Source organism: Mytilus edulis, chromosome 14 (genome assembly GCF_963676685.1).
Source record: "Mytilus edulis chromosome 14, xbMytEdul2.2, whole genome shotgun sequence".
NCBI classification, from domain to species: Eukaryota; Metazoa; Mollusca; class Bivalvia; order Mytilida; family Mytilidae; genus Mytilus; species Mytilus edulis.
The window spans coordinates 65,779,212-65,805,930 of record NC_092357.1 but is presented as its reverse complement, the minus strand read 5'-3'; the positions used below and the strand labels follow the sequence as shown (position 1 = coordinate 65,805,930).

Sequence of the window (26,719 nt, the reverse complement as noted above, 5' to 3'; positions counted from 1 at the left end):
TGGTGACTTTCGTCGCTCTTTACGACTATCTATCATTTTAACATGGATATCGTAGCATTAACATAACTTCTATTTAAAAGAATCTCCATTATATCCCTATATGTCTTATTCTTTTACTTTCATGTCTTGATTTCTTGTTTTATTATTCAGTTTTATTCATTATTCATCATTATTACTTTTTTAGCAGCAATTAGAACTGATATATTCTTTTTCTAACTTTTTCTTAAAACAAGATTAATAACAACAAAATAATCTTGAAAAAAAAGTCCACAGACAGACATACATACAACTCTCGAATGTAAGAATGGGCAATCGATCTGGAAAAACACAGAAAATCAAAGCAAGAAGACGATTACTTACCCTTGCAAATGGCTTGGAATATTTTTCTGTCGAATCCTCTCAGTTCGTCAAATGACTGAACTGTAAACCTGTTTTCATCAATCGGTAAGGAAGCCATTCCATCCAACTCCCTCGTATCAGCTAAACCAATACCTATGGCGTATACATGGATATTGTCTTGGTCCCTTGCACCTTCTGCTTCCGGTATGGTTCGACGGGAGTTTATGTTAGATACACCATCTGTTATGATTATTCCGACGTTCGGAACTCCAGGTCTATCGCCATTTCTTTGAGAAAACATTTCTCTCATTTTGGCTATGGCGTCTGCTGTATTGGTACTACCATACGTGTATTTGATATTCCCAACAGCTGTATCGACGTCTGCGCTTGTTCTATATGTATTCAGTTCGAATTCGACGTTTACTCTGGTGCTATAAGTTACTATGCCAACCCTAGCACGGTCATTATCAATATCGGCATTTCGGAGAAGTTCCTTAACAAAGTTTTTCATTTTTTCAAAATTATCGGTACCAACACTTGTAGAAGAATCCAGAATTATGACAAGATCAACTTCAGCAGAGCATCCTAAAACCGGAAATATAATTAAATGAGTACATGTACAGATGGCAAATGAAAATAATAGTTTATAAACATTCGTCCGGAGCGCTTTTCAGTATTAAAATTTGGCAGGAACGCTGAATTGGTAAATTTTATATTTTTATCATAGTCGATACTTTTTTGTTTGATTTTGATTTTGTTTACAAATACCATATGTCAATGCTTTGTGTTGAAAGGAATAAAATTAAAAGATTTTAAAAAATACACAAGCTATTAAATAAGTTGTGGTTTACTTGTGCTAGAAGTTCTTGTAACACACAGTCTACCAAATTAGCATCTTTTTTTGGCATTTGTCTAATTGTGAAAGAAAATGGCGCAAATTAAACGAATTGCCCACTTATACTAGTCTCATTGGTTTTGGTACTACTAAGAATGCATTGTTGCGTCACAATTCCGCTGAAAAGGTATGCATAGTACTATGATGTACAAAAACATATAATTTCACTTAAAGTGACATTGTCCTATTTTACATTTTGTTTATCTCGGCAGAAACTTCTCTTGTTTGTTTTTGTTTGTGTAAGTATTATTATTGTAAGATATCTTTTATATGTAGCACATTTTTATACAAAAAGTATATCTATCAGCATACTCACCAGGTTTGAAGGAACGTCAATTATTCTAATTACAACAATTTGAGGTAAACGCCACAGGATACAATTTGCACAACATAGAAAGCATACAAAGCCAAGATGGTCTGGTTGAGGTTTACAGACTATGTAATTAAAAACGAAACCCACAGAAACGAAGACCTCGTCCAGACCATCATACAAGGTACCAGTAAATTACGTAATGTTTTTAAGATATTTACAACAAATTGGTATGCCATCTTTATATTTAGTTGACACTCAGCCGTGGTAAAAGGAGATAACAGTTCAGATAGAGAGCTAACATTTGATTTGGAAGGAGGGGCCTAAAATCGAATTTGAAAAAAGGCAGAACAGAAGTTTATTCTTGATCTTGCTCGTTTTAATGTTTTGAAATTGTATTTATTAACAATTGAAAGAGAAATTCTGTTTCGGGCGTATCGTATCCAAGCATTTGCAAATAAAAAAAAACATTATTTACTGGTACCTTGCGTGTTACATACAGATACATTTATATACTGTAACATATAAATATATTTAAACATGAATTATATATTATATAAATATGCGTTAACAAAAAATTTTCTCTATTAATATGAAAATATTAATGTTTTATTTATGTTTATTGTACATTTCAATACGAATAAAAACGTTCAAATAGTAGACATGTAAAGCAAACATATAAAAACTGAACCAACACATAAAGCGGAGAGCTTACATCAACTAGTTAGCGATTAAAAACACAATAAAAAGGGAACGCTGAAGGTTTGAAATTATCAACATTATTTGTTGTAATCGTGAATTAGTAAATAAAATAAGCATTTAAAAAATAAATAAACGTCAACATATAATATATATCTATCCAAAAGGTCTTTGTTTAATTCATAAAATTTGTTTTGTGGTATGTATACCACAATATCTTATTGGAAGGAGTTTTGTTTGATATTATTTATAAAGGTTTGCTATGATAAATGAACACAAACAGCACCAAAAATAACAATTGAATGTATTGTTTCATTAACAAATGTCTTTTCGACACAAGGTTTAAAAATAAAAAATAAAAGACTTTCGATCATTCTGTTTGTCTTTTGGTTACTCTTAATCAAACTTTGATAAATATACAAATACATACTATCCCATAATATATTGTCAGTGTTAATTTTGCAAACCATTAGTGAAGTGAAAGCAGCATGGATCTTCACCGTTATGCTTATCTGGTTTTATCGCCGGGTCCTAGAAAAAACTAGAGTTTCACTGGACGAAAAAAACTATCAATTACATTTGCAATGCACGTCTTATTCTGTTGATGGAGGGGAATTGATTATCATTCGATGTTTTTTTTTTCTCCGACAATCAATATTTACATTGCCCTATCTCAAACCTTTAGAATAATTAAAACAAGAACGTGCCCATAGTACACGGATGCCCCATCCGCATTATCATTTTCTATGTTCATTGGACCAGGAAAATGGGGGAAAATCTCTAATTTGACATTACAATTAGAAAGACCATATCATAGGGAACATGTGTACTAGTGTTGTAAGTTGATTGGACTTTAACCTGAAGCGGGACGCACGGACGAACTGACGGACGAACGAACGGACGGACGGACAGACCACAAAACATAATGGCCATAAATGGGGCATAGTATCTCTTCTATCTTCTAATATTTTCAAGTTTACGGGGACTTTACAGTATCAAATTCATTTTACTAAATACGTTTTAACACAAGAAAACATAACGCTGAAATCCTCGCTCCATTTACTGTACATGAATATTAGTTTTACACATAATTAAATATAGCGACATCACAACATTGTAAAATAAATACCTAAAGATCCATCTAATAACGAACCTGTAAATAGTTATATACATTTTTCTATTAACGATTATTATACCTGAAACCAACAAGCGATTCTACGTTTTCTCATAGAAAATGAATATTTATTTGTATTTAAAAATAATTAAACGCACTTATATGCTTCGTTTAAAGAAGCTCATACACATAAATCGTTGTTTTAATGTTTCTGAACGGTAAAACACTTAATTTGTATTTGTCAACAAACATTAAATCGAAAAATAAAAACTCCACACATCAAACTTTGAAATATAGATAATGTATACAATGTCTGTATCACCACATAACTGCCATATAATTATCTTAATACAAATGTATAGTTTAACATATAAAGCAACCCTTTACCAACTGTATTCAATGTGCACCGAACAATATGACTGTCCTTCGCAGTGTCAGTCATTTTCTGTTCATAATTACTGTCCGAAACTGTATATGGATTCTTTTGAAAATTCACACATCGTGAACAAGATAAAAAGTAAAATCACAAAAATACTGAACTCCGAGGAAAGTCTTTACGGATAACTCCTAATCGAATGGCAAATTAAAGCTCAAACAAATCTAGCGAATGGACAACACGTCATATTTCTTACTTGTGATAAACATTTTCTTATGTAGACAATGGCAGATTAAACCTTGTTTTTTAGCTAGTTAAACCTCTCACTTGTGAAATGTATTAAAGTAGTATAAAATTCTATTATATTGACAACGATGTGTGACCACAACAAACAGAATTTACAGACGCAATTGGTAAAAATGTCAAAAACAGGGGTACAGCAGTCAAAATTGCGATGTACTTTTGTGTACAGTGCTCTTCAAATCAATGTGTAAAAAAAGTCATTTACAGAAAGGACATTTTTCAAAAGACTAAACAATATGATACAGTTTATGACTTTTCAAATTAAATGTTTATCATAAACTGTAGATATGAGGATATAGTTGTGGACAATTATTCTTCACAGAAAATGACTACCTTTGGGAGGGACAGTCATTTTTGGTTGTCATATTGATATTACAAATCATTGTTTTACCTCGAAAACGTCTATCATTCAACATAAGTTCTGAAATAAACTTAATTAGTTAAAAAAAAATGTCCACATCCCTAAACAATATGTCTTGTTTTTTTCAATAAAAACTATGAGAAAGTGTTGACTAGGAGCTGGAAGTTAAACTAATCATTTCAATAAATTTTTGGAAACTACAACAATGTGCGATTGCATTTGCACAATGATTAAAACTATGACATATTATATGTCATCTATGTTTCAAACTAAGACTGAATTTCTTCTTTACTCGTCTGGCATTAGAAACTAATATTGAATTTTACAACATTAAATGTACAATAATTACGTCTCCTTTCCCGAGGAAATTTATATCGAGGAAATTTATATCAAACTCAACTATTTTGAAATCAAAACACAGTTTACCCTATCTATGGAGTAATACTGGTTTTCTGCAATGAAGAGCAAGTGACATATATTCATGAAATAGATAGCAGACTTACCTGATTTTGGAGGAGGAAACGTAATTGCTATAGGAGGAACTACAATAAACAAAAATATCATTTATACAAATTGTGTTCAATCTTTTTAGTTTTAAATATTATGGATTCAAGCTTACACACAACATATAAAAGACCAATAGTTATGATTATCAAACATTAGGTGGGAACGTAATTGCTATCGGAGGAGTTACAATAAACAACAAAAATACCGTTTATTCAAATTGTGTTGAATCTTATTTGCATTTAATAATATGAAATCAAGCTCACACAACTCATACAAAAGAACAATAGTTATGAGTATCAAACATTAATCTTGGTCTTTCCAATTTAACCTCTTCAAAATGGATTTATTGATTTATTGTTAGTGTTTAATCGTACTTTCGACAATGTTAGCCAGTTTTCATAGCAAGATGAAACCAGAATGTCCAAAGAGAACAAATCTCGTTCGGAAGAAAAACTTACAATCTTAGTCAATTTTGATCGGAGTCAAACTTTCTGTCATGTAAATATTACTCTTATAATTTGTGTACCCTGCTATAAAACTTCGTTTTCCTATATTTTGAAACTGAATTTGGTAATGAAGTCTTTAGGGGGAGGGTTGGGATCCCGCTAACATGTTTAACCCCGCCACATTATTTATGTATGTGCCTGTCCCAAGTCAGGAGCCTGTAATTCAGTGGTTGTCGTTTGTTTATGTGTTACATATTTGTTTTTCGTTCATTTTTTTTTACATAAATAAGGCCGTTAGTTTTCTCGTTTTAATTGTTTTACATTGTCTTATCGGGGCCTTTTATAGCTCACTATGTGGTATTGGCTTTGCTCATTGTTGAAGGCCGTACGATAACCTATAGTTGTTAATGTTTGTGTTATTTTGGTCTTTTGTGGATAGTTGTCTCATTGGCAATCATACCACATCTTCTTTTTTTTATTTATGTATAATTACATTAGATGTATGTTTCATTATGATACGTTATTCTGATTGGCTAACTGCACATCACGTGTTATTCCGTAAGCAATTGCATTGCTCAATAAAACTTTTCATTCATGATAACACGTGGTCCCACAATAAAGTACACAGGTGAATTCAATAAAACAATAATAAAATTTGTGTTTTCATGATCATTGCTAAAAAATGTAATTATAAGTATTGAATGCTTCTTTTTGTAACTTCATTGGGTTGTAAAAGCGTTGACTGTGCGCACATTTTTAGTATGAAGCGCTTCCGGGCTTCATACAAAATGTACTTCGGTCAACGCTTTTACACCCCAATGACGTTACAAAAAGAAGCATTCAATTCTTAAATGAAGATTGGTGTGACATGTGAATTCAATGATATGATTTTTACGAATAGCTGATGTTTTCACTGCTTTTGGTGAGCGTATGGTCTTAAACCTAGGAAAAGCTTGATTCTATCGTGATTTTGATACATTTATACGCATCTAGAGGTAAAAAAAGAAAAAGGCAAAAGTAGTATACCACTGTTCAAAAGTCATGAATCTAACAAGAGAAAACAAATCCCGTTTGAAAACTTAAACCGAAAGAAACAACGACACAACAGAAACAGTAATATTTTTCAGAGAACAACAAAAAGAAACACCAACATGCGAAGACTAGATTGTTTACAGATGTGTTTTAAGACTGTCCAAAGTACTTACCAGTTGATCTCTGAAATACTGGTCCGACAGGTGTCACTGGTGAAACTTGAAATTGAAATGTAGATTATAAATTAAGAATGGTATTTTCTAGTTAGAAAAAAGTATATTTCATTATTTGGTTAAAAACATGCAGTGAATGAGTGTTCAACACTTATGAAGGCCAGTACTAAAGACAAAATTTCACATAACATTTCATTGATGATTTCCAATAGTTGTCTACCTTTGAATTTTGTTATTGTTTTCTCATTGGCAATCACATCATTGATCATTACTACATAAATAAATTTCATAAATAATACCGCGTTTTTACTTTTATCCAGACGATATAGATTATTACTACTTAAAATTGTGTGTTACATAGTGTCACACATATAACGCCTACACATAACAGATTTTACAAAACATATATACAACATTTACCTCCAGGAAATCCAATGGGAATGGTAGGTACAGTCTGACGTTCACCATTTACACTCACTACAAAAAAGACAACAATAAACTAATGATCGATCCCAGGATTGAAATTTTATACTTGCGCCTGACGCGCGTTCCGTTTACAAAAGACTCATCAGTGACGCTCGAATGGAAAAAAAGTCATTTTATTGAGTTTTATGAAAAATCTTGCGATATTCATTTAATTCAAATTGTATCGCGTATATGAAATCATTTAGTATGTTTATATTCCCTTTGCAAATTAGTTGAAATTAATTACAAAGTACGTGAAATCAAATAAGCCTTCAACTGCTACGACATAAGTAAATGAATTCATTTGTTATGTTTGACTTAAAATATCGTATCTTCCTTTGCAATAATGATTTTCATTTTAAAACAAAGTTAGAAAACAAACTTAAATTGACAAAAGAAAATAAACAACAAACACATTTTATATTGAAAAAGGATAACGAATAATCAATAATAAAAAAATGGTGAATAAGAAATATCAGGTTTGCTATTTGGAGAATTTTTGTGTTGCACTTGGTACTTCTTGAAATTCAATAAACTAATCTAAATCAAAATAATATTCGATTTAAGTTATTTTCACCAGTTGAATAAAATGAGAATATGTTTTATAAAAATATAATGATATTTGTGTTTTTTTAATTTTTTTGATTTTTTGGAGAACAAAAATACTTGTACTTACAGGATCGAATATCTCTCCTTAATAAATTCGTTAGCGTTGATAAATCGGAGTAACGTGAAACTGTATGAACATTTCTCGGATTCGTTGCAATGGTTTCCAATTCCGATTTATCCCGAACTCCAATCCCGATCGGGAAAACTTCAATACCTTCACTACGCATGACCTCTGTTTGATCTGACAGGAAATCAGAGTTGACTGTTGATGCTGTGTCTGTGATTAGGAAAACAGCTTTTGGTACGTCAGCTCTTGCATACTGATCATCGAACATAATGAGAGCTTCGATAAGTGCCCCGGATGTGTCAACAATATTGCTCTTAACATTTTCATTGATGCTGGAGATAGCATTTGAAACCTCCCTCCATGTGGTATGTCTGCAAATTAAAAAAAAATTGGACCATATAGAATTGAAGTGTTAATGATAATAATAGATGTTCCTTTAATTACACAAATATGTTTAGACAGACTCTTCAAATCTCATTAAATCTAGAGATATTCTCAAGTCAGGATAATGTAGTTTCAAAGTCGTCGTTGGTTGCTGCCTGTCACATTGTTTCCGTTCATTGTTTTAACAGTTGACCAGTTGACAAGAACATTAGTTTCACTTTTGAATTGTTTTACACTTTTACATTGTTTTTATAGATTCATTTACGGCATGTGATTTTCTCATTGTTGAAGGTCGTTCTATGGCATCTTAATGTTTACATCGTTATTATTTGAGGTTTTAAATATAGACTCTTGGGTAAGTTATGAATCGTTCTTAGAAAAAAAAGAAGAATTATCAAAGATCTATCATTTGTCGGAGACACAATCAAATCATCCTTTTTTTTTTTTTACCACCAGTGAAGCAGGTCTGTCTACCTTTTCGGTACCATGTAGGCTAACCCATGGTTTCCGTGAGGTTCGATTTGATAAGTTTTGTACTATATGTATATTAGGACTACTTATTTTCTGACAGTCTCTTTTTCATATAAAGTGTTATCTAACATTTCCACCTATGACTTATTACTTTTACGTTTGCCCTAAATATCTATTTTTTTGTAAAGATCATTTCAAACAAAAAAGAAAAAACTTCAAACTTATCTTGAACTTACTCATTAAGATTAAATTGAACAGACGGATTTTCTCCATACGCCATTACCCCTAATCGAGCTCTGCCACCATCAAAATCGGCTCTGGAAACCAGATCCTTTACAAAGTTCAGCATTCTTTGGAAATCGTTCCTAGACGTTGATGAAGATGCATGGAAAGCGATGACCATATCTGCTGATTCGCTATCTGCGAGAATGTGCAAAAGATTCGTTTAATATTAGGATATTTTTTTTTCATTAATATGTTTTTCTATACGTTAAGCACATGAAAAAAATAGGTGGATATGCAGATAACCAAAAATCTTAATTTAATGTAAAAATCAGTTGAATTTATATTTACCATTTCATTGACATGTTTTGAAATATTTTCCAAAAAATAAATGAAACTATACAAATTCTATGCTTTACATTTATAACTATAGATTTTCAATATTGGCAGTTAAGTAACTATGATGTAGAAAATATATTCTCACAGCTATTGTCATCACAGCGTTTTTATCGTTATTTTAAATGAAATTAAATTATCTGTTACAATACATTTATAAAGTTAGTTGACAAGTTAAACGTAAATGTTTATACAATAAATGAGTAAATATTTGTTAACAAAAAAGCTAGTTTCCATTTATACTGTCTTAACTTATAGTAAATATATGAAGTTTGAATGTACAAGTACGATACAAAAGTACCATCGATTCGAAGCAATATTATTCATACCAAGAAATGATAAAAAAAAAAACACATATTTTTTTTTTTACAAAAAGCAAGAAATTGTAAGCAATATATATACAACTATATTTTGGTTCTATCACATTTTGGTTCTATCACAAATCACTCTTAATGTATGTTTGAAATCTTATCTTGTATAAAAGATAAAGTGAGAACATAAAGACTACGAAAGATGATTGAATGATTAAATCATATTGGTACTTTATCAATCGGCAATACTCGGGTGACCCCGCTTCTCTCCTTCTATCCAATCGGCAATACTCGGATGACTCCGCTTCTATCAGTTAGATGAGGTACGGAATCGGCCGAGTTGTGACGATTGTTTGATGAGGTACGGAATCGGCCGAGTTGTGACGATTTGTACTTTATGTGTCATTTTTACTTTTATCTGTTATCTACAATCAAAATCGTCCTTAACAGTCTGAAATATTTGTCACAGGACGTTTAGAAAACATCAATTAATCAACTACCAACAGTGATTATGACACGAACAACGTTTGACATACTGTATTAAATTAAGGAAGTCCGCTAATCATTTTCAAAATAACTTGCTTTTCATTACACTAGAATATATTGATAAGGGTCTAATAAAGAAACCAAATGAGCTGGGAAAAAGATCTGTCCTTGTGCTTGTTGTCGAGATATCAGCCATTGAAATTCTGAAGTGAAAATGATCTCTCTTTTGATTCTTCATAGCATTATCATTGACAAGTTTTAGTTCTCATCAAATATTAAAAAAACAAATATTTTATAAGAATTTTACAGATGACTTATAATTATACATGTAAAAGATTTATAAAAAAATGGGGGTAAGTGCGCAAAATTATTTAAGGCATTAAATAGGACAAAAGCAGAAGATTCCAAAAATCTGACAAAAATTCCAAATCATGGCAAGCGAACATCCTTAATATAAATAAACACAATTAAGAGTGATGTTGACATGAACCACGTGTTAAACACTGTAGTCGATACATACCACGAAGAGGTGGATTGTACTTTTTAGGAGGTTGAGTTGCTGTAAATACGAAACAAAACATAAAAAACGAAATATTACAATACATAGTTGTATATTATTGTAATAGATCGTTGCACGTTAATTACTACTAGTAAAACATGTTAATATATACAGTAGGTAACATAAAACAACAGAAACATGTACAAATATACAACATATAGTTATGATTTATTGCTACACAATCTTTACTGATCAATCGTTTCAGCGTATTTTTCAATTTAACAAATATAGTTCTGCATTGATAAATGTATAATATATAATACTTGATTATGGTTACACATATATGTTTGAATTAGAAAGTAATCCCGATGTTAACATTATTGGCACAACCTCATCACTTACAATCATACTTATTTCTGATAAAAAAAAACTTAGTGTAGTATGGTTGACCATTTATAGCATATACATTTTAATAACAATGGTAAGCTACACTTTTTATGAATCATTTGTAAATATCAAAACATATTATTTCATGTTAGATCGTATACTAGTAAATGTGAGAATCGAGGGGAAAATGTCCATATAAATTTAAATACAATATAAACTAATTATATATAGGAAGATGTGGTGTGAGTGCCAATTAGATAACTCTCAATCCAAATAACAATTTATAAAAGTAAACCATTATAGGTCAATGTACGGCCTTCAACACGGAACCTTGGCTCACACGAAACAACAAGCTATGAAGGGCCCCAAAATTACTAGTGTAAAACCATTCAAACGGGATTACCCATTAAAACTACCAAGACAATAAATTAAACATAATGAATAAAGCAATTGTACTTTAACAGTATAAGCAAAATATAATGAGGGCTTTGGCTTCATCAATTATATATTCTTATTTTTAAAGTTTTGCCTAGTATTCTCTACTTTTTATAAGTCAACAACCTTTAGTTTCTATTCTTCATTTTTTAATCTATTTCTCTCTACTTTTGATTTGTTTTGCCTATTTTCTGTTTAATTGGTTTGTTTTGCCTATTTTCTGTTTAATTGGTTTGTTTTGCCTATTTTCTGTTTAATTGGTTTGTTTTGCCTATTTTCTGTTTAATTGGTTTGTTTTGCCTATTTTCTGTTTAATTGGTTTGTTATTCTCTATTCTGTTAACCCCATCCCGACCATCAGAGATACCTATTTTGATTTTTAACCTTTCATTAGCCAATTCTCAAGTATAGATGTAGTTAAAAAAAAAATAACAATAGGATAGTTTGCATAAAGATCTCAAATCAAGTGGAGATCAACTACCGTTTTTCTTATTTCAAAGATACTGTTTCTCCTCACATTTGTTCTAAATAGTTTCTGCCCATGCAAACATTTACTGAAAATCTTTTCTTTTCTTCGATTTTTGGACAATTGAGCAATCGGTTCATTTTTTACCCGAGATAGCATGGTTATTTCTACACGATAAAATTTATCATATGATAAACAACTTGCCTATACGATGACATACACTACTGGAAAAACACTCTTTACTCTTAAAATTAAGCTAAATGAATTCAATAAAAAAGATTATAAATTTGGTCATTCAGGTTTCTTCTAAAAGGCTATATTTCTCATCAGTTATCTAAACTGTTTCGTACATTGCGCATTATCACTCGATTTTAGAACAAGCAGAAATAGTAAAACTATTTACATATTGGTACTGTACAGGCATTTCTATTTGTACTAACATCAGGGGGAAATAATTATAGATGAAAAGGTGTGTTTAATATGAAGGAAGAAAATTATATATATATGATTTTGCTGTCTTTTTGGTTTTTGTTGTTGGAAGGGGAATAGTGACAGGTTTGACACGGAGATTTGTTTTAACTAATTTCCGGAGAGTGAAAGGGTTAAATGGAAGTTTTAACATGCACATTAGTTATAGATTGGCATTGAAAATGTAGCGCATATACTAAGATTCCTACAGCGTTAACAATATTTGTTCTTAGGCGCATATATTGGATATTTCTACAGCGTTAAGAAAATATTTGGTTTTGTCAAAATGGACACAATTGCAAGTCATTAAAGTATTCATTGGAGATATAATGTACGTGTTTAGATATTTATTCAAGTTACAATTCACCACTACATTACCAAGGGTATGACGTACCAAATTATATCGTTACTATAAATGATACTGACTAAGGATATCTTGACATCATTTTATTATTTTCTTAACACCAAATAGAAAACAGAAGACAGCAAAGTTACACAAATGGTTAAGAATTGTCAGGAAGTAAAGATTCAGCTTGCGCAGCATACTTTCACATTCATCACAGTTCATTCCATGAAGTAGCAAGTATGTAAGAATCATTGTTATTGTCCAGTAGCAATAGAACAACATATGGTTGGAAGAAAGTTCAGGAGGTTGTCATAGAAAGGAATTGTATAGAGTCTGTAGATCGCAGGTGGTTTGACTTTGATAATGCTACAAGAAGAAGTCCATGCAATCATGAATGGAAACATACCGGGGCCTCTGGTACCTATCTGGCCTGTTTTGAGTTCACCTCTTTTGGATGGATCGAACGGCTTTAATGTTGTTAATTCATTTAGTTTGTCGGTTTTAAATGTTATAACATCTGTTGGTATTTTATTCTCAATCCGGGATGTGGACTTTGGACGTATTGTTGTTGGTTTCCTTTCTACCACTAAAGATTTAGTTGATTTATATGTTACACCGTCTGTCGGTATTTCGTTCTCTATCCGAGATGTGGACTTTGGACGTATTGTTGTTGGTTTCCTTTCTACCACTAAAGATTTAGTTGATTTATATGTTACACCGTCTGTCGGTATTTCGTTCTCTATCCGAGATGTGGACTTTGGACGTATTGTTGTTGGTTTCCTTTCTACCACTAAAGATTTAGTTGATTTATATGTTACACCGTCTGTCGGTATTTCGTTCTCTATCCGAGATGTGGACTTTGGACGTATTGTTGTTGGTTTCCTTTCTACCACTAAAGATTTAGTTGATTTATATGTTACACCGTCTGTCGGTATTTCGTTCTCTATCCATGATGTGGACTTTGGACGTATAGTTGTAGGTTTTCTTTCTACCACTGCAGATTTAGTAGTTTTAAAAGTTACACTGTCTGTCGGTAGTTCGTCTTCAGTCCAGGATGTATACTTTGGACGTTTTGTAGTAGGTTTTCTTTCTACCTCTGTAGATTTAGTTGTTCTTTTTGTGTCATACGTTTTATCAAAATATGTTTGTGGATGCTTGAACATAGGCGATTGTGTTGATGGTTGGGTAACTAGTACATTCACAGATGGATAATCTAAAGTAGAAAGTTGGCCACTTTTCAAAGATGTTCCTTTTTGGTTTTCAGTTAGACTTGGACTAAGTGAAACGCTGACTGGATCTGGTAGAATGTCTGTTGGTATTTCGTTCCTTATCCTTGACTGCGTTGTTGACTGATCTTGTGCGCCTTTCACAGTATTTTCCATTGCTTTTGTCGGTTGAAATGTTGTAAAAGACTTTTGGGTTACCTCAGGTACATATTTTGAAGAAAGCTTTGTAGTCATTAAAGGTAAATATCTTGTCCAGAGATTGGTAGTTATTTTTGGTATAAATTTTGAAGACGACTGTGTTGTCGCTTTATGTATATATTTGGTAGAGAATGTTTTGGTTTCTTTTGGTAAATTCTCTTTTGAACGCTCTGTGGTAGATTTTATCAAATATTTCGTTGATGTTCCCACTTTTGATAAGTATATGACAGAAGACAGATCATCGGCAGAATAATCCGTTGTTGATTTTGGTTCTTTCTCGTCGGTTGTCAATTTAGTTGTTGGTTGAGAATGTTTGGTAGTTATATTCTCATCTATGTGAGAAACAGAAGGTAATGTTGTGACATCAGATGATTTGTGAACAGGCTTACGAGTTGTGCTTCGTTCGTCTGTAAGGAAAATCACCGTTGTTGTTGGCTTTTGTTTCATTGATCTCTTAGTTGTTTCTAAATATGTTACTTCTTCAGTTTGCTTCGAAGGTGTTTTCTGAGAAGTAGATTTTGGCTGAACATTTATCGTTTGAGAAACAGTTTGCTTTTGTGTTGTAGATGAGGTAGTTGTCTTAAGTGCTATTGTTACGGGCAGACTCATTATAGCTGTTGATGATGCTTTCAATGATGTTGATGTAGTTTTAGTTTTCTTCGTAGGTTTTGTAAGCTTAACTTTCTTATCCTTTTTGCCTTTCTTATCCTTTTTGCCTTTCTTATCTTTTTTGCCTTTCTTCTTCTTTTTGCCTTTTCTTTTCTTTTTACCTTTTACTACAAAGAAAACACTTTAAATGAATATATACCTGTAATGTAACTTATGTAATGCATCGTACGTATCAGGTATCTTAGGAGGAAACATACTGTAAACTAACTAACTTTCGCGAGCGATTTATTTTCGAGTCTTTTGGGAGTAACACAATAATGCGATCATAAATAGTCGCGAATATGTAAAACTTGTATCAATCCTCATTAAACTACACCAAGTGAATTGCGTATCTCGAAAGTAAATCGCCGTGAAATGGACTAGTGAGGACAAAACGCGAAATAAATTATCCGCGAAAATAAGTTGGTTCACAGTATACTATATAAATATTTGCTGATAATAAACGATCGAGTGAACACATTAGTGGCAAATAAAATAATATGTGTGTTTGCTATAAAATTTTGAAAAAGGTATGGAGGAATTCGATTTTTTTTATAGATAATTTTTGTACATTGAGTCTATGGGAGAGAAATTCTGACTTTGACAGTGATTTTGGAAAATAACAAAAAAAAACTTTAAGGTAGACTATTTCTATGCTTAAAATATAGGGTAGATAGGGAAATAGGAAACACACATATTTTTTTATTTGGCTAAGTCATATAAATTGCAAATGAAATCAATTTTTTATTTTGTGTTACACAATTTGAAAAGGTGAGTGTTATGATAACAGATTTTCTTTTGTTTCGGCTCAAAGCGCTGTTTGATAAATAAAGGCAACAGTAGTATACCGCTGTTCAAAACTTGTAAATCGATGGACAAAAACAAAATTGGGGTAACAAACTAAAACTGAGGGAAACGCATTAAATATAAGAGGAGAACAACGACACAACATTAAAATGTAACACACACAGAAACCGACTAGGCATTAGACAAATTCCGATGAGAATAACAAATATAACATCAAAAACCAATTACATAAATTTGGGATAGAAAAGTACCGTGACACGTCTTATAGTATTGTGAAATATGTCACTAATTGGTTGATTTTTGTATTTACTTTCAACTCATTGGATATTTAGTGACAGTCTTATTTACGTGGTGGAGGGAGCTGCAGTTCCTATAGAGAACAACTGCCCATCAACAGGAAACCTTTCAAACATAACCAATTGAGATATAAGACCAAAGAACCTGCCATGTGTGTGGACCTTAAACGAATTGTGAAATTGTTTATGTCTCTTTTGGTCATAAACCTTCTAGAGTATTTATGTCATTATTGGAATACAAATGTTTAGGTTTGAGCGATCTGGGTTTTCAGTAAATTCACAACAAAAAACGTTTACGCACGTACTATCAAGTGTTATTTTCAATCGTTTAAATTGATTTAACTTTAAAAAGTGTACGGACAAGGTCAATGATTTTGCATATCGTCCCTTTTGCTACCCCGCTTAAACAATTATGCTGAGAAGAAAACAAATCAGTTTTACCAACTATTTGACGAAAATATGAAAAAAACCTATAGTCTTTTTCTCACTATTAATTCAGCCGTTGCTCAAAATTTCACTTTGAATATAGAAAAAAGATAGACAATCGCATGTAATCAAAACATCGGCCAATGTCTAGTGAATATACACTCATAACTTGAACACTCAGGGCAATTTGTAGCTTCCTCGTCATTTAATAGAGTGATGCCTCATTGTAAATCATAAACCCTCCGTTAATGTATACATATACATCGATATTTTGTTAAGCCTTTGAACTTTGCATTCAGCTGTCTAAAATTAAATCAGTCATTGGATTTTAGTCTCCTTGACGTACATCCTAAACGTGACATAGGATTGCAGTCTCCTTGACATGCACCCTACATGTGTAAAATACTTGTAGTCTCCTTGACATACACACTACATGTGTCATAGATTTTAGTCTCCATGACATACACTCTACATGTGTCATAGATTTAAGTCTCCTTGACATACATCCTACTTGTGTCATAGATTTTAGTCTCCTTAACGTACACCCTACATGTGTTATAGATTTGAGTCTCCTTGACATACACCCTAGAAGTGTAAAATACTTGTAGTCTCCTTGACATACACCCTACATGTGTCATATATTGTAGTCTCCTTGACATACACCCTACATGTGTCATAGATTGAGGTCTGCTTGACACTCACCCTACATGTGTCATATATTGTAGTCTCCTTGACATACACCCTACATGTGTCATATATTGTAGTCTCCTTGACATACACCCTACATGAGTCATAGATTTTAGTCTCCTTGATATACACACTGCATTTGTCAAAGGATTGTGGTCAGCTTGACATACACCCTACATGTGTCAAATGATTGTGATTTCTTGACATATACCCTGCACGTGTCAAATGATTGTCATTTTCTTGACATATAACCTACATGTGTCAAATGATTATAATTTCCTTTCATGTGTCGTTCAATTTTGGTATATTCGAAATGGATCAAACCTGTATTATTGTATTGCAGTGGCTTTGACATACATCCTACTTGTGTCATTAAAATGTGGTCTTGTTGACATACAACCTTATTTTGTAACATTGACATTAAACCTACTTGTGTCATTTGATTGTAGCCTCTTTGACATACACCCTACAAGTGTCATTGGATCGAGTCTCGTGACATACACGCTACACATTAGTCATTTAAGGATGTTTGCTACTCTTTTTAAAAATAACAAGCTCTTAAAAAGACTGTAATAAATTGATAGTATATAAATAAAGAAACTTAATAAGCAGAAAAAAATGGCACATTTTTTGTTTAAAATACTATGAAAAAATAACAAGGATTTCATAAGATTTTGAAATATGGCTTTTTAAACTGTATGTAATAAAAATGTGAAAAGAAAAGAAGGGGTTAGTGGGCAAATTTTTTTGATGTAAATACATGGATAAAACCAGAGGATTCCGAAAATCTGGCAAAAATTCAAAAAATAGAGGAGCGAACATCCTTAAAAGAGCTTAACGTTGTCTTTTATCCTCCATTAATGCTTTCTACTTCTTCACAATCATATCAAACAACATATAATTTTGAAATATAACTTACGTGCAGGAATATTTTTCAAGGTCTTTTTCCCTGCTTTTTTGAATTTTGCTAAATCATCTAAACCGGAAAACACTTGATAGAATTTCTTTTTAGGTTCATTCACAATACTTTGTAATTGTTTATCTTTTTTACCGAGTGATATTCCATGAATTATAAAATCTGACATTAACTTCCGTTCCTGAACAACACTTAGAATATCTTCCTCATTCGGTTTGTCTGAGATAATTATCAGATAATTTTGCACATCCACCCTGTCTTTCGGATGTGCAAACATGTTGGTTCTGATATTTGCTAGAGCCGATGCAAGGTTCACATCGTTCGATTTATAACTCTTTGGAGTCTTCTTAATCGCTCTTTTAATATCTTTGATTTTTACGTACTGTCCCATGTCAAATACGATTTGAAATTTTGATCCAAAACTAGTCAGTCCAATTCTGACCTTGCTATTGTCAGTTGATGACTTTTTTACTAAATTTACGATAAATTTTAACAGCCTCTTTTTGAAGATCTTTTTCGTCACCGCAGTTGATGCGTGGAAAGCAACTACAACATCAGCGTATTTTTTGTCTATAATAAAATGAAAAAGAATATATTTTTTAAACATAATCACAGGGATATAATGAAAAGCTTATCAACTTATCAATGACTCTTTGTTAAGGCACTTGCTAACTGTAAACGCCGTTCTTCGACTTTTAGATGTCTTTTTTGTATATTCATCGTTTTTTGTTCTCTTATAGTCATATATACCGCATCTACTATTCACAATTTCAATATTTAAAGCGAATATGATTTCAATATTTGTTTTGAAAGCAGAAAACCCATGCAGGATGTTGCAAATTTATAGTACAATGAAACCTGTTTAAACCGAAACTCACCGGGTCTTAGGATTTTGTTGGTTTTGGGCCGATGTTCGGTTTTATCAGGTTCACAACGCACATAATTTTATATCACAGGTTTGGTTCATACAAGTTTTCGGTTTATACATGATTCGATTTAGTCAGGTTTCACTGTATACGTACAAGTATATAAGGATATATTTTTTTTAAAAGCTGCTTACCATTGACTCGTCTTTGCCGCTGACCAGATTTATTCATAAGCACGGAAAATGTTCTTCAAATTATGAAATTTAAATTCAATGTAACAGTCAATCTCATGATTTAGTTGATGCGTTTTGTAGAAAAGGTTGTAAATAGAGGGAGATAATGCCTAATGAACAATACAAACTTCAAGTCATAGAAAAAAAGACAATTCCATTGTCAAGAAGACAAACAAGTCCACAAAAAACTACAAGAAACGAAAGATTAAGCAACACCCCAGCTCTTACAAGAACTCATGTAATCTAGAATAGTGGAGATTTGCCGCTCTAATAGTTGCATTCGTTGTGTTACTCGTGGAATCTGCATTCTGTGATAATTCGCATGTGTTGACGTCACGTCATATTAGAGGAAAACGGACGGAATTGTCGGTACGAATATCCCATAAGGGTCAATCAAATCAAGATTGCGTTACAAAATGATCAAAGGAATAACTTAAAACTTCAATTTGGAACTTTGTTATACAGCTTGCTTGACAGCAGCAATAATCTACCAAAGAAACCGAAGTAACAATAGACAACAATGTCCTAGAAAACTGTATCAACTGGGAGATATCAACTCTATTTACAGACGCTACTAGAATACCAACAAGGACATTGTCAGTTCAGTCCTCTTCTGAAACTCATTGTAAATATCTCTGTGTCAAGATATATGAACGACTGGAATGCATTAGTTTTAGAAAACGCTATTTCAATGTGAATGATTAAGAGAGATAAACAAATGTTAGTAAGCAAACCATTTTTTTTTCTGTTTTAAGTCACATGTTGAGCATTTCCGGGCACCTTATATCAACTTCTGTATTGTGGTGTGTTTTGGTTTGCGCGGTCCTTTGTTGTCTGTGTATCTATCATTTCTTTAACTATTTCTGTATCGTAGCTTTTCTCTTTTTGTCATGGTTTGTATGGATTTTGTAACTAATGTCTTTTAATTGTCATGGTTTGTATGGATTTTGTAACTAATGTCTTTTAATTGTCATGGTTTGTATGGATTTTGTAACTATTGTCTTTTAATTGTCCTTTATGTATCTTATTTACAAACTGACATAGGTTTTTTTAATCATACTAGTAAACAAGCATACTAAGTTTGATCTTCAACAGTTGTTTTTATCTGAACAGTTCTTAAAAAGTAAAATCACAAAAACACTGAACTTCAAGGAAAATTCAAAAAGGAAAGTCCCCAATCAAATGGAAAAATCAAAAGTTCAAACACATCAAACGAACGGATAACAACTGTCATATTCCTGAATTGGTACATGCATTTTCTTATGTAGAAAATGGTGGATTGAACCTGGTATTATAGCTAGCTAAACCTCTCACTTGTATGACAGTCGCATCAAATTCCATTATAATGTCACCGATGCGTGAACAAAACACGCAAAGTAAAATATTGAACAATGCACCATCAGGTCCTTTTCTATCTTTAAGTCAATTTTCTTATTAAACAACTACGGTATAGTTAATACTTTTCAGTCACCTCGCTTGCATTCGATTAAGATATGTTTATGCAGTCTATGTTAAGGCTTTTCAGTGTATTTCATTGGACTGTTTAATCTTGCATTATTCTGAATTGTCAGAAAAGATACTGAATAGTACAAGCTGACTTCAAGTCAGCAAATTGACTGAAACACCTATTTTGACAAAGAAAATGATCGTTTAAGATAACGATAAATTTACTTGTGTATGGATTAATACCGTGTGACAGAACGTTTTGTAAGTATCAGTGTTCATACAACACACAGATAAATCTGTTTGTAATCTACCAAAATAATAGGATAACAGATCTATGTAGTATAAATAAATCGATAGATAAGAGCAAAGTAAAAAGTAAATACTGATAGAATCACATGTAGTCTAAAAGGAACGAGAACAGGTGCGTCGACAGAGTCAGCTTATCTTTCTATGCATTTATCGTTTCGTTACACTATGTTTTTAATGAAAAAAAAACAACAGAAAATAATAAATATTATAATACCTTTTAAAGTAATACTTGGAGTCGTCTGTGCTATGGTTACTGGTGGCATCTTTGTTGTTGGAGGGACTGTTTAGTTTTATAAATATGAAATATAAAAATCAAAATTATATTTTAATTGATATAGTTATATTATTGCAGCAAAATTTATTATCGATAAAGCAGAAAGTAGTTTCCTAAAAATAATGCTAACATTATGGTATTATCGTCATTTGTTTAAATTGAAATGTGTTTAATCCCGTTAGCTTTTAACTGACGGAGCAGATCTTTTTTCCTACCGGAGCACAGGAGTTTTGTAGTGGTTCATTTTATTCGGCCTTTAGTTTTATATGTGTTTGTAACTGTAGTATGTCTTTTGTTGTGTTTCGTTTTCAGATAAGGTGGTGTCATTTAGTTTTTTAGGTTAAATATCTGTTGGTAACCTCTTCTTGTACTTTTATTCAAATACTTACCGTATTGTAGAGATGAGACTACGCTTTGCAATGTAGGTCCCTTTTCCAGGTCAGCATACGTGTTAACTATCTGAAGAAAAGCCTTTGATCCCGAATAAGTAACCACCTGTTCCAAATCTGGGTGTGGTTTGTCAGTAACAGATAACCCATGAATGACGACACCTTTATCTCTTAATTTTTTAGCTGTTATGGTATAATCAACTCCTTTTTTGTCGACAGTTTTATCCATTATAACAAGGATATGTGTATTTTGAAAATGCGATCCTTTCTTAAGAACATATTTCATAATCGTCGAAAATGCACCACCCAAGTCGGCCATCTTGCTTCTTGACTTTTTATCAATATTCAAAATAGAATTTCCAGCCTTGGTTATTGTAGTGGAATTGATAAGAATATTGGAGAATTTACCGAAACTAATAACAGATAGCTCTGTATCTCGTGGAATACCAGTATCGGTGGTTAACGAGTGTAAAAATTTGACAAGAATTTTAAAATCGTTTGGTGAGGTAGAACTTGATGATTGAAAGACGATTATAAGATGTTTCTTGCGATCTATGCCCAATGCTGAAATAAATAAAAAAAACGTAGTTTTGTAATCTGATGAATGAGATATGGCTACCAAAGACCGACCAGTAAATTCAAACGAGAAGGCACCAGGTTTTGAAAATGTTCACGTTTTAAGTTGTTGTTTTAAAAGACAAATTGTAATAGCGTACTCAAAATTATTTGTCATCTTTTTTTTTGTTTGAAACTTTGTTAACTTCATCACTGTTATCTGCTCTTGGCCGGGTTGTTGTTTCTTTAAAATATTTCCTATATCCATTTTTAATTTTATACACACAACTTCATCTTTTAGATACGACAGTCACCATTTTCCATTCCAGCTGTCGCCAAGTAAGACAACTGTTGTAAAATCGTGGAAAGATTTTACTACTATGGAATTAAAATTGTGTTCAATATCAGACGGATATATATTTTTCTTTTCATTTTTATTTGTTAATTGTGCTTAGAATTATGAACAATCGGAAATCATTGCTAAATTGTGATGAAATTGAAATTGCAAGAATCAAAATGTGTAATTTTTTGTCGATTCAAATTCGTTTGTTATAAGGGGGGGGGGGGGGGCATATTTTATATTAAACTTATTATTCGCGAGTTTTCATAACAATAATAAATGCAAAGAATAATATCTCAAATTACCGATATAAATTCACAGATGGCGGAATAAGCGAACTCTAATGTAAATAAAAAGAACTTCTTTCACATTTTAAAGCGTAACTGCAAATTTTGATTTCTCTAAATTTTGAACGATTATAAAAAGCAATAAGTATGGATTTGAAAAAAGATGACATATGAAACATTTTGTAATTTTAATTAATTGAATTTATATATATGATGATAACATTAAACATACATACCTTATTAAAAGTCTGTGCATATCTTTCTCAATATTTTTTACATCTTCTTGAACGGTTATCATGCAAAGAATCGCAATACGAAAACTTCTCGATGTATATATTTGTATGTTTAAATTGACTTGAAAAGTTTATGCTCTGCTTATCAATCAAAGTCATCAGACAACCCATCGCTTAACATTTACCTTACATAGGGGTAATAATAATCACTTCGATCTTGTCTCAGTCATAAAATTCTATTGTTAAAGTTCAAAGAGTTCTGGCCATATGTGACCATAGTAGTACTTACAAATTTTAATCGATTTTCTTGCCAATATGTTAGATAATATACCTACTGTTAACAAAATGGCCCAGATATTTTTTGCGCTTGACTTTTACAAAATCAGTTAATTCCAGGATTTAAATTTCACTAACAGTAATACAATTTTTCTCCTCTTCTCTAGGTCTTCATTTTTTTATGGAGAGACTACGTGTTGCTAAGTAGGAGTGGAGTCGAGCTTTCAATTATAAAGCACAATCAACCGTAGGTTGTGTATCATTCATTCTAGCCGCGGTACGAACTTTTTGTTACTATATCTCATGTCTTAATTGACAATAAGCATTAACTATTGCTTGAAGTCAATTCAAACTCTATGTATATGTTATCATAGTTCATTGTTGTGTTTAGGCGGTACGGACTTTTTGTTGTTACTATATCTCATGTTTTATTGATAATTAGCATACACTATTGCTTGAAGTCAATTTAAACTCTATGTAATTGTTATCATGCGTGACTTACCAGCTGTTGTAGAGGGGATAATAACAGGGGCACGTGTTGTCACTGGTGCACGTGTGGCGGGTGGTCGGGCACCTTCCTTCTGTACTAAACAAATTAGTTTAATATTTATGATATTGTTGTGATACATTGCTATTTGTATAAAATGTATTTTAGTGAATTCAAAGGAATTTTCAAATTATGTAGCTGATTTTACCGGTTTTCTAAGGCTTAATACTTTTTTCCGAAAATGATGAAATTTAGACTCAATCAAAACATAACATAATATTATACTTTATCGTCTTGTTAAGTATCTAAAATTATCTGAAAACTTGAAAGATACAGCAAGTAGGCAAGCTATGGTATGTTTTTATTGAAAAGCTTGGGTTGTATTTATTTAGCACATTTAATAATTCTGTTCGAATACTTATTTAAAATCGATGTCTTGTTTTGAGAAGAAGAAATATTTGGGTATTGTTAAGATATTAAACAAATGTTAGAGAAGACAAATATTTAATTACTTATGGGTATGAATTGATTTTGTTAATATTCCTTGTTCAATACCCATCAATTGAAACAGAAATTAATATGTTATGTGCCACTCTGTGTAACCTAATGACATTAATATATATTGGTAGACTATGGTAGACTTTTTTAAAAGTTATTCCTTATTTCAACGTATTTTCTCTTTAGTACGATTTTCATGTAGCGTTCCGATGACGGTTTAAAAAAAAACTTAAAGAAAATGTAACTCACCTTAAGTGCGTGTAACAATGAGTCTAAAATTAGCATCGAAAGATCAGTATCTGAAGTGATTACAGATAAGTGCGAGTTGTTGTACTTTTCAATTCTCGATTTAAAGGTCGGATTTAATGTTCATCCATATTATATTTTCTCATTTATTTATATTTATCATTAATACACTAACGAATATTCAATCGTATTTTAAACTAAAATTCTTTTGTCGAACGCTTAAAAAGGTATACCTAATTTTCATATTTTCAATTTATTTTCACCTTTAAACGAAGAGTGTTCCTACTTTCTACTTACATGCTAAAATCTGATTTGAAATCTTATGAACATGAGAATCTCCTTTTACTAAATCAAAGTATGATTTAGCTTTTTGATGATAAGTATCTTGCGGTTGGCTGACCATTGACAATAATTCATTATTGTCGGATTTTGAAACACCGACAGTGAAAACCGTTACTCCCATATTTTTTAAATTATTTATTTCCTGTGAGGCGGCATTCGAATCAGATGAGCTAGCCATATCCGTTACTATGACTACAGCTGTTGGTACTCCTTCTGACATTCGAGAGCCACCACCTTTCGATAAAGTCTTTGTTCTGAGTAGCTGAAGGGCAGCTGTTAGATCAGCTTTACTATTCCTGTAGGGCTTTGGTTTCATTTTTTGAATAGCCTTTCTTAATAATGATTTCTTATTGTATTTATTCAATCCAAAAACTTCTTTAGCACCTGCTCCATAATTGATAACAGCTCCCCTTGCAGAACCTGAATCTACTTGGGATTTTTCGAAAAGTCTCGAAATAAACAACTTTAGTCCTTTATTGAATTCCTTAGATTTAAGTTTGTGTCCAGCGTGGAACAAAATGACGACATCTGCACTCTTGCTACCTAAAAAGACAAAATTATCAAGTTAAGTTATGATGTCATTACATCTACTGACCGAAGTAAGGACATATATGTGCGTCCCTTTTCGGCAAACCGCACTAGGGACATAACATGTCTCTCGTAAGAATGCTAAGGGGACAGTTTCAAACAATTTAATGTTAAGTTCAACTTTTCCGCCGTGATACTATTTACAACTTATATGTTTGGATCCTTAAAAGAGGGACGAAATGGGACAGTCAAACTTATAAATAAAAAAAAACTGACGACGCCATGGCTAAAAATGAAACAGTCAAACAGACAAATAATAGTACACATGACACAACATAGAAAACTAAAGAATAAGCAACAGGAACCCCACCGAAAAGTAGGGGTGATTTCAGGTGCTCCAGAAGGGTAAGCAGATCCTGCTCCACATTTGGTACCCTTCGTGTTGCTCAAACAAAATAAAAGTAAAAAAATAACAGTAAAACTTCACAATGCTAGACAGTAAATCAGAAAATACGTTGTCTATAGGTTATCCGACATCTTTTATTTAAAATCTTAAAATTTTACCACGCACGACATGGTGTTCACTGTACTTTACCTAATGGGTTATCAGTCTTAAAGATGCAACAAAGGTAACTCAGATAAGAATTACATTATATTTATTAGTTATCTATGATTATTCGAACGAGGAAGAGTTTGGCGTGTATAATTTCAACGGTGATCGACCGCAATAATATCAGAATGAGATGTTACAAAGAACCTCTCTCCTGTTTTAAAATAAACCATAGATAATCTATGATTCGCTAATTTCCTCATGAACATCAACGACAAAGGCCTATGACGTCATGATTTTTTTTACTTGCCGGAAGTAAAAAGGTGCGAAGGAAAATTAAAAACGTGTTTGACCAAGATCTGGACATGTGGAAATTTTAGTGAAGCAAATCCTAGAAATTATGATAAAAAAATTAGATGTGTAAAGATTGCAAAATTGTCAGTTTATTTCCTTTCTGTTTAAAATTTACATCAAATCAACATTATTAAATTATATGCATTATCAATGTTAATCTTGTTTAAAAAGATTTACAATTTTCATTATAATAGTTATCTCATTATTTTATTTAAGAATTAATTGAAGAATTTTATCCTCATTTACACTCTTCATTAGAATCATTGCCGGATATCGCAAAAAAAAAAAAAATTAAAAAAACAACCACGCAATCTCTTTGCTTTTTTGAGTAGAAAGAAAATTCAAATCTTCTGGAAAAAAATCTGATTTGATCAGTGAAAGTACATGTGATGTCATGGAGTAGTAAGGTCCTTTATGATAGACATTTCAGACAACCACAAAGTTATACATTTTGTTTCAGGCACATAAAAAATATATAACGTGTTGTTTTCACATTTATACCTTTGAAAAGTTATAAATTCCATTAACATGAAGATCATCACGTTTTATTCGTTTGTTTTGCATCTTTAAGATATTAAATGTACGAAATTATATCCAAAACATATATTGAAAAACAAAATCGCGATTAAGCGTATAAAGTAACCCTACTAATTTTCGCAAGCGATTTGTTTTTGTGACTTTCGCTAGTAGAAAAATCGTCGCGAATATGTAAAACTTAGATTACTACAACAAGAAA

The 26,719-nt window shown here is 31.9% G+C and overlaps 1 protein-coding gene across 1 annotated transcript in view; it reads right to left on the bottom strand.

Annotated features, from left to right (window-relative positions):
* Nucleotides 1–26,719, bottom strand: part of LOC139503852 (uncharacterized) — a 155,001-nt gene that overhangs the window by 90,408 nt on the left and 37,874 nt on the right. Inside the window, exons 8-21 of the mRNA XM_071293807.1 lie at nucleotides 24,507–25,094; nucleotides 23,481–23,564; nucleotides 21,288–21,851; nucleotides 20,839–20,904; nucleotides 17,774–18,340; nucleotides 13,489–14,766; nucleotides 12,973–13,185; nucleotides 10,487–10,525; nucleotides 8,788–8,971; nucleotides 7,697–8,067; nucleotides 6,976–7,032; nucleotides 6,556–6,600; nucleotides 4,901–4,939; nucleotides 361–924 (exon numbers count right to left, since the gene is read on the bottom strand). Coding sequence (XP_071149908.1) covers nucleotides 361–924; nucleotides 4,901–4,939; nucleotides 6,556–6,600; nucleotides 6,976–7,032; nucleotides 7,697–8,067; nucleotides 8,788–8,971; nucleotides 10,487–10,525; nucleotides 12,973–13,185; nucleotides 13,489–14,766; nucleotides 17,774–18,340; nucleotides 20,839–20,904; nucleotides 21,288–21,851; nucleotides 23,481–23,564; nucleotides 24,507–25,094 — 4,659 coding nt within the window. The remainder of the gene's footprint in view (nucleotides 1–360; nucleotides 925–4,900; nucleotides 4,940–6,555; nucleotides 6,601–6,975; nucleotides 7,033–7,696; nucleotides 8,068–8,787; nucleotides 8,972–10,486; nucleotides 10,526–12,972; nucleotides 13,186–13,488; nucleotides 14,767–17,773; nucleotides 18,341–20,838; nucleotides 20,905–21,287; nucleotides 21,852–23,480; nucleotides 23,565–24,506; nucleotides 25,095–26,719) is intronic.